General features: G+C 30.1%; 1 protein-coding gene across 1 annotated transcript; it reads left to right on the top strand.

Moving 5' to 3' along the window:
• The first annotated feature begins 2,067 nt into the window (after positions 1-2,067).
• Positions 2,068-6,083, top strand: LOC140672395 (acyl-CoA Delta-9 desaturase-like). Its single transcript, XM_072904526.1, has 6 exons — positions 2,068-2,209; positions 2,704-2,962; positions 3,618-3,748; positions 4,274-4,479; positions 4,748-4,933; positions 5,206-6,083. Exons 2-6 carry the CDS (start codon positions 2,731-2,733, stop codon positions 5,480-5,482), a joined length of 1,032 nt encoding a protein of 343 aa, XP_072760627.1. The 5' UTR covers positions 2,068-2,209; positions 2,704-2,730; the 3' UTR covers positions 5,483-6,083.
• Positions 6,084-13,679: the final 7,596 nt, after the last annotated feature.

The following is a 13,679-nucleotide window of genomic DNA, read 5'->3' as shown; positions in this document are numbered from 1 at the left end:
AAAATTTTTCTATACGGTTTAGTGATTACTCTGATTTGACTATTATACCTATTATTATGTATAAATAACACATAAATTATTCTTATCCACAAGATTCATTTGGTAGTGTTAATCGAGTCAGTTTCTTGAAAAATATTTTCTGGTTTAAAAACCAAGAAGTTTCTTCATCGTAATTTTGTAATTATTCAACTTCCCATCATATTGCACATAACTTACTCGGATCTAATAGCTGCTTTACTTATTTTTTGCTACATTGCCGCTATTTCAACGTTATTTATTACATTTTTCTAGTTTTGCGTCGAAGAAGTCCCAAAAAATGGGATCGAAACGTTCGTCTTAATTTAGATGTAACTTTTCATCAAATTATATCAATACATTTAATATTATAATATATATGTTTTCTAAGTATAGAATATTTGAATTGTTTTACAACCGTTACTTGTGATACGTTTGGTCTCTATGACCTTACTATTGTTTTATTATTAAGAATATCAGTTTCATGAGTTCTATTTTATGGGATTACAAAAACATAGTTAAATAAATGACAAAATAAAATTAATATTTCATTTGTAAATAAAATTATTAATGGATCGAATTGAAATGAAACAACTTTAACTATTTAATTGTGAAAAGTATATTGGCGAGAAAACCTTATCATTATAGTTTTATTATAATATATAAAATAAATTTAGAAATTTTTAGTTGCCGCTAAACTTATTACAATATTGTTTAAGAATTATAATTATATTCAGAATAAAAGTAGGTATCTTTATGTTATAAAAATAATAAAAATAATTTATATTAAAAATAATAAATAATAACAAATTTAATAAACAAATATAATATAAAATAAATATAAATAATTAAATAATTATATATATATATAATATTATTATATATATTATTATATATTATATTATTATATATTAATATAATAATATATCTTTTAATAGATAATAAGTAATTATTATTAATTTGCAATCGTTAATTTCAACGAAAATTTAATATAATATAAAAAAATATGAAATTGATACAATAGTATATTTAAATACAGGATTTTTTTATGAAAAATTTTTGGTTTGTATAACAGGATTTTCGACTTGTGTTTATAACACTTAAGGATGTTTTGTACGTAAAATAATAGCAAAAAGTATAGTTGGAATTCGATTTTGACGAATACATGCTCTTTTCATATAGTTTAAGTAATAAAGATTGCGCGACTAATAAAGAATCTTATCATTTGTTCATAGCCAGAATGCAGAAATGTACTGTAAATTTTTAATTTTTTTTTTCAGAGAATTATCGAATTTTCTGAACTATAATGAGAAACTTTTTAACAGTGAAATAAAATAGTGAATAATCTCAAAATATAAAGAGATTTTTAATTATTTTATTAATAAATTTAATAATTTATTGAATTATATTTAATATTTTTTAAACCATTCAGTATTTTTTCCGAGGTCAAAATTATTTATAAATATCTAAACTATACTTTTGCTAATTTCCGTAATTTTCTATTCATTTTGGCCTTGAATAATACGTTTTCTATGGGTAAAATTGTTGCAAACTAAAATTTTTATAACTTTTAATTGCTTCAGTGAATCGACTCTAGATTTTTTATCGTAGTTTGAAACAAAATATGTTACAAAATTATTTGTATTAATATGGGAACATTATATATATACGTGTGTATATATATTACACCATTCGAGTACTTACTAGTCTCGAAATTGAAAAATTGCTATGCATCTATTTATTTTCCAATTTTTATTCATTTCACTAGATAGATCCAGTACTCAAAGAATTAAAACTAAAGTGACGAACAAAAATTTAGCGTCCCCGGATCGAGGCATTAAAAATATTTTAACGTTTAAAAATATTTTAGCATATTTATTTAAAAAACTTTTATTTAAAAGACAAATATATTGTGCATCAATTATCCGGGAATGCAAGACGATCGTATTATAACTCTTATGGAGAGAAGGTTAATAAATTTCATACTTTTTTAAAAAGAAATAATAGAATTAAAACTCCAATAATTTCAAGCGTATCCATTGTATTTACGTTTTGCTTTGGAATTCAGTTGCCTCAATGTTATTGTGTCCGCCTTCTACATGTCATTACATTAATGTCCGTCTTTCTGTGCTGACACGTGTTTCTGTGCTGACACATCGATACATATTTTCTTCTTCGCTATTGTAGTCTTTTGGTATGTTATCTTTTTTTTTTTTTATTTATAAAAATTCTTATTGTTATAACGCTACTTAACCACGTTTTAATTTCAGATGTTTGTCTAAACTTAATTATTTTTCTCTGCAAATTCTTAGGAAAGTTTTGTAGTGAATGATGACTTGCATGATATTATGATAGAGATTTTAGATAGAACGTTTTTAATTCGTTATCATCATCAATTTATAGTTTTAATCATTTAATTTCTGACACATTTATTGGCTTACTGAAGAAAATCCAGTCGAAATGTTTAATTTTTTAAGAATTCTTGATTTCTATTATATTTTGTAGTGTTTATGAATTTTCGAGAATTGTACTTATACATATAAGATAAATATATACACATACATTTGCTCCTAAAGCCTATTTGCATGCTATTTTTTCAAAAAGAGTATTTAGCTATCACATTACTTGATAATACGACATACATTTTATGTGTAAACGTGATAATCATATTTCTTAATTTTTTTTTAGAAAAAATTATTTGTTTTATTCGAAAAAATGAATACCAATATGTCAATTTCTCAACGTTGTACTACTACGATGCTGGGTATGAAAAAAGTTCTGATTGACGTTGCGAAAAACCTTACAAAAAGTATCAACAATGACATTTTTAATTTCAAAACTGAAATAATATGGTATATTGTTTTGCAAATCGTTTTATTGCACGGCATTGGCATTTATGGTATATTTACCTTTAACTATTTGGAAAATTCAATGACTACATTGTGGAGTAAGTATCTCGAAAGTTTGATATATTTGATATTCCTATAGAAAGAAGTTTAATATTCCCATACAAATGTAAGAGAGAGATTTTAAAAATATGTTCTATCTAAATCTTGACACGCTATGATCTTTTTAGAATAATACATTCCGAACAAAGTCACAGTAGGCGAAATTGGCAAAATTTTCATGAGATGAAATGTTTAGATAATTTTATTAATGATAAAACAATTAGTAATATTAATCTCTTCCATTATTTAATACTCATGAAAATTCATACAGAACAGATAGGTTTTTAAAAGAAAACACTTACTGTTATTTACACAGTATTTGCAGAATCATTAAATAATGAATGTTTGCGATTTTAATATATTTGTATATTTTGTACACTTTAGAGATATTAAATCGGATCCCATACTTACTAACTCCCTTCCATACTAGAATCGATTATTTAATTGACATATTTGTTGAATTATATTATAATTAATATTATAAAAGATAAGAAATCTTTTGAAAATATCAATAATCTTACTAGTCTCTACGTATATTATTTTGTTTGCAAATATGTTTTTATATTTCACAAATAACATTATTTTATGTTTTAAGGGTAAATACTGTCTTAAAAATCACATTACTTACAATAAATATAATTTCTTATTTTTAAGTATTCGGCATGTACATCATATCTAATTTTGGCGTATCTGCTGGCGCCCACCGATTTTGGAGTCATAAATGTTACAAAGCTAAATTACAATTAAGAATTTTACTTCTAATATGCTTCAGCACATGTGCACAGGTACCTTCATTTTACTACTATTTTATTTGATTATCATATATTTTGTTTATTATTGCGAGAACTTTATATATATATATATATATATATATACATTTATGTATATATATGTGTGTGTATATTATGTATATATGACGCATAAAGAGCGTTAAAAACTTTAATTTTATAAAAATTAATTAATTTGATTTTACAATTACTATGGAAATATAAAAATGCTTATATTAACAAAAACTTTAGAGCATTTTTTGATCTCGATCAAAAAATGCTGATAAAAGTGTAAAAGTAAATAGTATTTTACGAATTAAATTTTAGAATGCAAACAAATAAATGTATCGTGTATAAACAAAATGTTATTGGAAAGTTTATCTTATCAAGATTTTTGCTAAGATTAAAAAGTATAATAAAATGTCCACTCCGAGTAAAAAAAAACTTTAATTGAAATTAAAGAAGTCATAATAATGTTTCATATATTATATTTTTTCGAGAACATAATATTTTACTTCATAAAAGTGTCTTTGTTGTTCACAGAATACAATATGTAAGTGGGTGAAAAATCATCGTATGCATCACAAATATTGTGATACTGATGCTGATCCTCACAACAGTAAGCGTGGATTCTTTTTTACGCATGTCGGTTGGGTGATGATGAAGGAACATCCGGAATTTATTGAAAAAAGCAAGCAGCTCAATTTGTCAGATGTTAGGTCGGATTCCGTAGTAGCTTTTGGCGAAAAGTAAAGAATATTCTATTTAATTTGTCAAAAATTATAAAATAAATTTGTATTTTCTTGCATATAATAACGTAAATAAATATCGACAAACGTATTATATTTTTGTAATATGTAATGCAACAATTTCATTTTATTTCTTATAAGTGAGTCTTAATTTACTTCTTTATAAATTCGATATGTTTATATGTATAAAATTTCAATAGATTTTTAGTGAAATGCATACATAGTGCTTGAATAATCTCCGAATGTTCAAAGTATAACCTTTTTATAGATATTTTTTACCACTTCAACTCTTCTTCGGCTTCATTCTACCTACAACATTACCCGTGTATTTTTGGAACGATACATGGAGTAGAGCTGTAATATCGCAAGTATTTATTCGGTACATGATCACTCTGAACTCTGTATGGACCATCAATAGCATCGCTCATGCGTGGGGTACTAGACCATACAATAAGTATGTAATTCGCAGGCATAATTGCTATACTCAAAATTACTGTCTACGACAAACAATAAACTATAAATCTTTAACATAATTGTTTGTCAATACCAACAAAGTAGTAATTTTATATAACAAAACATTATCGTATCATTAATAAATTTTCTTAAGAAAGTTTTCTGTTTACATAGAGATTTTGTAATTTTTATGACATAATTATATAAGGAGGTTTAATCTCTTTTGTATTTCTTATATTAATATCATTCGATAACATGGTTTTTATTTTTTAGAAATATAAAACCGGCGGACAATAATTTTGTGAATTATATAACAGTGGGAGAAGGATATCATAACTATCATCACGTGTTCCCATGGGATTACAGATCGGCAGAAACAGGAAATAATAGAATTAATTACACCACATTCTTTATCAACATTTTTGCGAAATTAGGATTAGCCTACGATCTTAGATTCCCGTCCGAAGATATGATAAAAAACACTGTATTAAATTCAGGTGACGGAACACATCCTATGTTATCCAAGATACTGGCATCAAAAGCCGATTAATATAGAAAAAAAATAATAATAAAACAAAAAACATAATAAAAATAAAAGATATATAACCGGAAAAAGAAATAACAAATACATTAGTCCTTGATTAAAGATGTATTTGTATGCCACAATTTTTACTTGTTTTTGTTGAAAACAAACCATTGTTTTTTTAACGTGTAATATAAATTAATAAAATATATCAATGATTAATACACAAGATTAATATTATATCACAAGGCTTTATATCAACGAACTATTTATATATATATATATATACAAATATCTATATATATATTGTATTAATATTTATTCGCAAGTATTTTTTGTGCGATTTTTATGTGTTATCTTTTTGCGGTAATCTCGGAAATCATCGTTGACAATATTATAACTCAAGAATATACTTTGACAACAAAAATAGCATGTTAAATGCATTAATAAGTATTATACAAGTCACAACTCGTGTTAACTGCGGTATTTCCGAGATATCGGCAACAATTATCAGCAATTTTATAATAGATTTCTTGATCGATTTGTCTCTTATTTTAGTAATATATGTGAATTCTGTACAATCTTAAAGTAGAAAATTTTGTAGAAAATAAAAACGTATAGAAGCACATATATTTTATTATATTTATTACCAATATTACAACTTTAATTAAATATAATAGACTAACAAATGACTAACACAAATTAAATCATTATCAAAAAAGAAATACAAGAGGTTAACTTTATAATCTAAGGAGATTGCAGAGATTTGAATTGTACTTGTGTGTATTTATTTATCAAGCAAGAATTAATGCTTATAGCTAACATTGGATGCACAAGCGTTTATTACGTAGAGAAAACCAAATAAATGTTGCAAATGAAAAATACATATAAAAATTATATAAGAAGTATGATTCTTAAAAAATTGAATAACTTATATGTGTGTGTACACCTACACACACACACACACACGCAGGCACGCACACGCACACACACGCGTGTGCGCGTGTAATAAAAAATGGAGGTTGCCATTTAAAAAATTGAGGTAACTTTCCCGTGACCTTCAAGTAACTATCCAAGGTTAAACCAATGGTATCATTTTATGGCCCCCTCGAAACCATATAACTTTTGTCTGAAACATTTTTCGATATTTCGCTTAGTTTACGAGAAAATTGACCGTACTGTTTAAAATGGGCCATCCTCTATATGTATATATACATATACAGGGTGGCCCATTTTAAACAATACGGTCAATTTTCTCGTAAACTAAGCGAAATATCGAAAAATGGTTCAGACATGTGTTGCATAGTTTCCAAAGGGTTATAAGATGGTGCCATTGGTTTGACCTTGAAGAGTCACATGAAGGTCACGTGAAGATCATTTTAAATTTCTTAAATGGAACACCCTATATATTTTTGCATATCCTTGTAGCTTATCTCGAGAACTTTCCAAAACACTATAATCAAATGTTTTTTCATTAAACACTTTTTGAGTTATAAGGCTTCAAAGTTGCAATATTTTGACATAAAATACAAGATATCTCGTAAAATATTGATTTCTCGATTATCTTACCCTAATACTTTTATACACAAAATAATGAGACAAATCAATTGGTGTAAAAAAAACACATAGTTATCTTTAAGAAAAAATCTGAATTTGCAACTAGCAGTTACACATTTTTACTTTAACATAATGTGTTTTAATTACGCCAATTGATTTGTCTCATTATTCGGTGCATAAAAGTATTAGGATAACATAATCGAGAAATAAATATTTTACGAGGTATCTTGTATTTTATGTCAAAATACTGCAACTTTGAAGTCTTAATAACTCGAAAAGTATTTAATGAAAAAATATTTTATTATGGTGTTTTGAAAAGCTCTCGAGATAATCTACAAGAATATGTAATGAAAAAAGACAGGTTACATTTACGAAATTAAAGATGATCTTTACGTGACCTACAAACGACTATCCAAGGTCAAACCAATGATACCATCTTATGTTCCCCTCGAAACCATACAACTTTTGTCTGAAACATTTTTGTCTTAAACTTATGGATTTTGAGATATTACAGCGCATAGATTAAAATGGCCTACTCTGTATACAGGGTGTCCATGATCACCCGTATCACCTTTTTATTTTGGATACAGAGCATTTTAGAGAAAAATGTTTCAGACAAAAGTTGTACGATTTTAAGGAGACGGGAAGATGGTACCATTGGTTTGACCTTGAATAATTTGAAGGTCATGTAAAGATCACCTTGAATTTTTTAAATGAGGCACCCTATATATTATTGCATATTCTTGTAGCTTACCTCGAGAGCTTTCCAAAACATTTATGATAAAGTATTTTTCATTTAGTATTTTTTGAATTATGAGACTTGAAAGTTGCAATATTTTGGCATAAAATACAAGATATCTCGTAAAATATTCATTTTTCGATTATCTTACCCTAATACTTTTATGCACAGAATAATGAGATAAATCAATTGGCATAATTAAAACACATAATTATGTTAAAGTAAAAATGTGTAACTGCTAATTGTAAATTCAGATTTTTTCTTAAAGATAACTATGTGTTTTTTTTACATCACTTGATTTGTCTCATTATTCTGTGCATAAAACTGTTAGGGTAAAATAATCGTAAAATGAATATTTTACAAGATATCTTGTATTTTATATCAAAATATTGCAACTTTCAAGTCTCATAACTCAAAAAATACTTAATGAAAAATATTTTATCATAAGTATTTTGGAAAGCTCTCGAGGTAAGCTACAAGAATAACAATAATATTCAGGGTGTCTCGTTTAAAAAATTCAAGGTGACCTTTACATGACCTTTAAACAACTATTCAAGGTCAAACCAATGGTACCATCTTCCCGTCTCCTTAAAATCGTACAACTTTTGTCTGAAACATTTTTCTCTAAAATCCTCTGTATCCAAAATAAAAGGGTGATACGGGTGGTCATGGACACCCTGTATACACATATACAAGGTGTCCGGTAATTACCGCCGCACCTCTCTAGGGCAGATAGACAGGTCAAATTAAACATAAAAGTCCTCTACCATTTTGCGATTTGCGCAATAATTATTAACTGTTATCGTACTTTGGCGATGATGAATAATTGCATCGAATGTCAAACCTATGTGCTCAGGTTTTGAATGCAACCATTCCAGCGCTTTTCTCTTCAACTTCATTCCAATCAAAATCCATGTCGTCTTCCAGGCGGTACGTCATCTTTATGAATTTCATCTATCTCTCCCATGTATCGAAATCAGTAGAAACGCCGTCAAGTTCACCTTCGTATGTCCCCGTAAGATCGCTCCGGTACTCTCATTGTTATCGTCTATTGCTCGTCTGTTTTAATTGCGCAGCATCTCGATTTCGCGACAAGCCAGCTCAAGAAGCTCGCGCTCGGCGAGATCTCTTTCGCGCCTACAAAACTCGATCTCTCGCTCTCGCAAATCGTCTTCACGTCGTGCCTCGGTTTCTTGTTCCCGCCGATTATCCTCATGCTGCACACCCTCGTCATGATCCTGCACATTCATCCACTCAACAGTTGGATCACTCTCCATTAATCTGGCAATGAGTTCGGCCTTCGTTCCTGAGATTTGGAGTCCGTAACTTCTTGCAATATTTCGCAGCTCGAATGTTCTGAAATCGCCTGGTTCCGGCATATCTATTGTTTTCTTCGCAAGTCAGCACACAGACAAACACACACAGCGGTGACACGCACAAAGACGTCGTCTATTTATCGTCAATCCAACATAAAGATTGCGGTGCACCTGTACACCTTTGAATATTAATGCGTCCGCAATCACGTCTTCTCACTCCGTCAATGCACTCGTGCACCAACCTCCGTGCTGCGATTAATGTACGTCTTATACATATAATATTATAAAATTCGTCGATCGTCTATTTCACGCCTTGCGAACGTTACGCGTCACCTTCACAACGTCTCCTGTTTTTACTAACACTTTCTTTCCGTTACGCGGATCACATTCGCAAATCTCACTTGTAATCCCGGACGTGCCCCCAAGTTGTCGTAATTACGATGATGTGGGAATATATTTATAAGGGATTTAGACAGAATGATCGCGTGTAAGTTTGAGAAAGAAATTTATTTTAAAGTAAATTCACCGCGTACAGGTACTGTCGGTTCAAGCTTCAACTGTCGACTCCTCGATTCGTTTTTCCGTCGACGTGTCTTAGTACTGCGACCTTATTTATTTTGGTAATACATACGTTAGTATACATAGGTTAATTTTTAAACGCACGCTTTATTTTTAAGTCTTTACATTACTGTTATCCATTAATAGCACACGATCAATTTTGAAATTTTGTATCGCGCGAATACAGTACACGTAAATATCATGTTAAACAGTTATAGGCGAAATATTATGGCACAACATCTAAAATTGCTTTTTATCATTCTTTTGTACTTGTTTGTAATAGAATCGCACAAGATTATGAATAATTCAAAAAAGAAATGCTAAAAATCATTAAAGATAGAATTAAAATTGCAATTTGGATAACATTTATATGCAAAAATAGGAATTATAAAATTACTTTTTGAATTTCGAAAATCTCATTCTACATGTATGTTTATATATGCAAAATCTGCTAATTACGAAATAAGACGAAGATAATAATTTTTTTAATTCAAGTCGAGCAAATATATGAAAATCTGTGTTTATCTTTTTTCATAATTCACTGAAAAGAAATACTTATTTATAGAATAGATAAAACTACAATAATCTCTAAGTATATTACAATTGCATTACAATATGTTCGTGATATTATTTTTTTATTTGCCCCAGAACATTTTAAGCGCGCGCTACGCTCACTATTTATTTTATATGTGTTTATTTTATATTGTGTTGTGTAATTATATTGTGTATGGTATATTGTGTATAATATATTGCGCGCGCGCTCACACCGGTGCTCGAGATAGATACGCTCGCGATTTTTGGAGTGCACAATTGCATGCTCGAGAGTTAACGAGGCGGCCACCCCGTGTCGTGCCCGCCTCGCTAACTCTCGAGCGTGCGATTGTGCACTCCAAAAATCGCGAGCGTATCTATCTCGAGCACCGGTGTGAGCGCGCGCGCAATATATTATACACAATATACCATACACAATATAATTACACAACACAATATAAAATAAACAGTTTTTAATGTAACCGCAAAGGGCCGGTCGTCCTCGCCCTTTGCGGTCGGTCGGCCCTGCCGCGCCGCACAGTGGGCATAAAGTCGCTTTTTGTGGACAAAAATCGTTCGACGGCTGAATTCTCAACCGATTGCAATAAATTTTTTTTTTAAATACACGTCATTTATTGTACTATAGCGGAGACTTGCACATTTTTTGATATTACAATTTGTTAATTAACAAAAAATCGTAGTGTTATAAATTTTTTGGCAAATATTTTTTGATGTTTTCATAATTCCTTCAATCTTGATATATAAGGGTTTTCTGGGTCGCTGATTACGAAACCGTCACTCAAATTTCAAAATTCAAAATGGCGGATTCAATATGGCGGCTGTGAACTAAAAATGTAAGGACAAATTTCGTAAAATTTTGTATACAGGTGTTTTAATTATTAATGGCAATAATTATAATATTAAGATAAGTACACTTCATAGTTTAATAATATTTAAAAAAGTACACTTTATAGTTTTAATAAGAGTACCTTTCAATTACTCGCGTTTAGCGTTACCCGGGACTAAGAACGTGGATCTAGCGAGCTTATAGCCCCATTTTCGTTTTTTTATTTTTTTTTTTTTTTTATTTTCAAATTTGAGTGACGGTTTTGTAATCAGCGACCTAGAAAACCCTTATATATCAAGATTGAAAGAATTATGAAAACATCAAAAAATATTTGCCAAAAAATTTATAAACTACGATTTTTTGTTAATTAACAAATTGTAATATCAAAAAATGTGCAGGTCTCCGCTATAGTATGACGTATATTTAAAAAAAAATTCATTGCAATCGGTTGAGAATTCAGTCGTCGAATGATTTTTGTCCACAAAAAGCGACTTTATATGCCCACTGTGCGCCGGGCCGATTTTCCGAGCGTCCGCGAGGCTCCTCGAGGATTGCCGATCCTTGTTGTCGTCGGCGCTCGGTGTTTTTGATATTCCTTTCCTATTGTCTTTATTCAGGTGATCCTCTTCTTATTCTCACGCTGTCACCGTGATTTATGGCACTCGAAAATACAATAGTTACAATGGTTAACATTTAATTCAATAATCGCAATCGCTCGCCTCTTTGGGAATCGCAGTAGGGCTTTCGATTTCTTGATCGGCGCGTACGCTCGGTTCGCGCCTCGTCGTGACGGCAACGTCACAATACATATATATACATGAATAACTCAGACCTCCTTCCCCCCCTCTCTCTCTCTCTCTCTCTCTCTCTCTCTCTCTCTCTCTCTCTCTCTCTCTCTCTTTCTTCCTTTCCCTGTCTCATATTGCTCTCTCTGAATTCCTTTCAATCGAAATACACATACACATTTATACATAAATAATTCAGTCTCCCTCTCCCCCTTTTCTCTCTTTCTCAATCTCTCTCAATTTCTCATACCTTCCTATATTATTCTCCTCTTCTTCAAATATCTGTCAAACAAACTGTCAAAATTGATAGTTTGACGTTTGACAGCTGCAGACAATACGAATGAAGCAGCACACAAACTTGACAACTACCCGGGAAAAAAAGTCCATATAAAATTGGCCATATATGGATTTTGTCAATATCTGAATATAGACTTACTAGAATAGACTGCTCATGAAGGTAGTGGGAGTATCCATCACTGAGAAAAGGACAGTTGTCGTTAATATGAGTTTCTATCTCTTTTTAACGCAGAGTAGTGGGAGAAGCATAGCGATCAATAACGGTGTCAGAGCGTGTTGTCGTAGTATGTTTCATAGTATGTTGTCATGGTATGCGTGTGTTGATGTGAGTGAGTTCCATGCAGCGCGCATGCTCTGCTACGTAAGTCACGCCCACTAAAAAGAGATAGAAACTCATATTAACGACAGTTATCCTTTTCTCAGTGATGGATACCCCCACTACCGTTTTTCCACCTCATAAGCAGTCTATTCTACTAAGTCTGCCAAATATAGTTATACATATATAATAATATGATAATTAAATAAAATATCATATATTGTAGAGATTTGAGTTCCGCGTTTAACCGACCGTTTTAAACAATATTAAGAACTTTCTCGAGGTGTGCGCGAAACGACAAAAACAGAATAGAGCACTGATAAAAGAGTCAATCGAAAGACAGCTCGAAAAACAACAACACGTGTGTTCTCTTTAGTCTCGAGCCGCGATTCTTGTTACCGCCCGTTATTACCTTCTATTTTAATTTTGTAATTGAACATCCTAGTAAACATTAATATATAATAATACATATTAACATATCTACATCCAGTTAATTTCTACAATATGATATATGATTTTATGTAATTATCATATAATATCATGTATAACTATACTTGATAAGACATGATCAGATATCGACAAAATCCATATATTTTATTTCCCGGGTAACAACCAATCTGCATCGCGGTAAAAAGGCAACAATCACTTCGAGATTTACGACTATCGATATAACATGCCTTTTCTACTAAAGGGATTAACATATAATAATAATTTTAACTTAATTATTTATTTTATTTTAACTTAAATTATTTGCAATAAAAATATATGATTTTAATAAATTTGATTATATTTTATGTCAAAGTTTATAATTACTTGAAGATTTACTTTAAGTTTTCTTAAGCCGGGATTACGATGAACTTAACGGGACGCGACGGAACGTGAAGTAACGTAAAATCTAAAATACATTGTATTCAATGAAGTTGATTACGATCGTCTTTACGTAACGTAACGTGAAGTATCAAAACTTAAATGTTATGTTGCCAATGTCAAGCTTTGACGTCGCGTTCCGTGACGACTTGACACTTTCGACTCTTGCACGAAATAATTATTATATGAAATAATTATTCGATGCAAGAAGCAACCAAAGTTTGACGAAACATCTGAGATGTTTAAAGAAACTCTTTCCATTTTTAATAAATCTGTAATTGCATCCAGTGCTTCTGTTCCACCCTTACCACCACGATCACTTGATATTAATGATCCAGATGTATTAATTGGTAAAAATGTGAAATCTTACCTCAAGAATATAAATATGGCATTAAAGTTGAAGTACAGGCG

This window comes from Anoplolepis gracilipes, chromosome 13 (genome assembly GCF_047496725.1).
Source record: "Anoplolepis gracilipes chromosome 13, ASM4749672v1, whole genome shotgun sequence".
Lineage (NCBI taxonomy): Eukaryota > Metazoa > Arthropoda > Insecta > Hymenoptera > Formicidae > Anoplolepis > Anoplolepis gracilipes.
The sequence above is the reverse complement of the archived record's forward strand: the minus strand, read 5'-3'. Positions and strand labels throughout refer to the sequence as shown.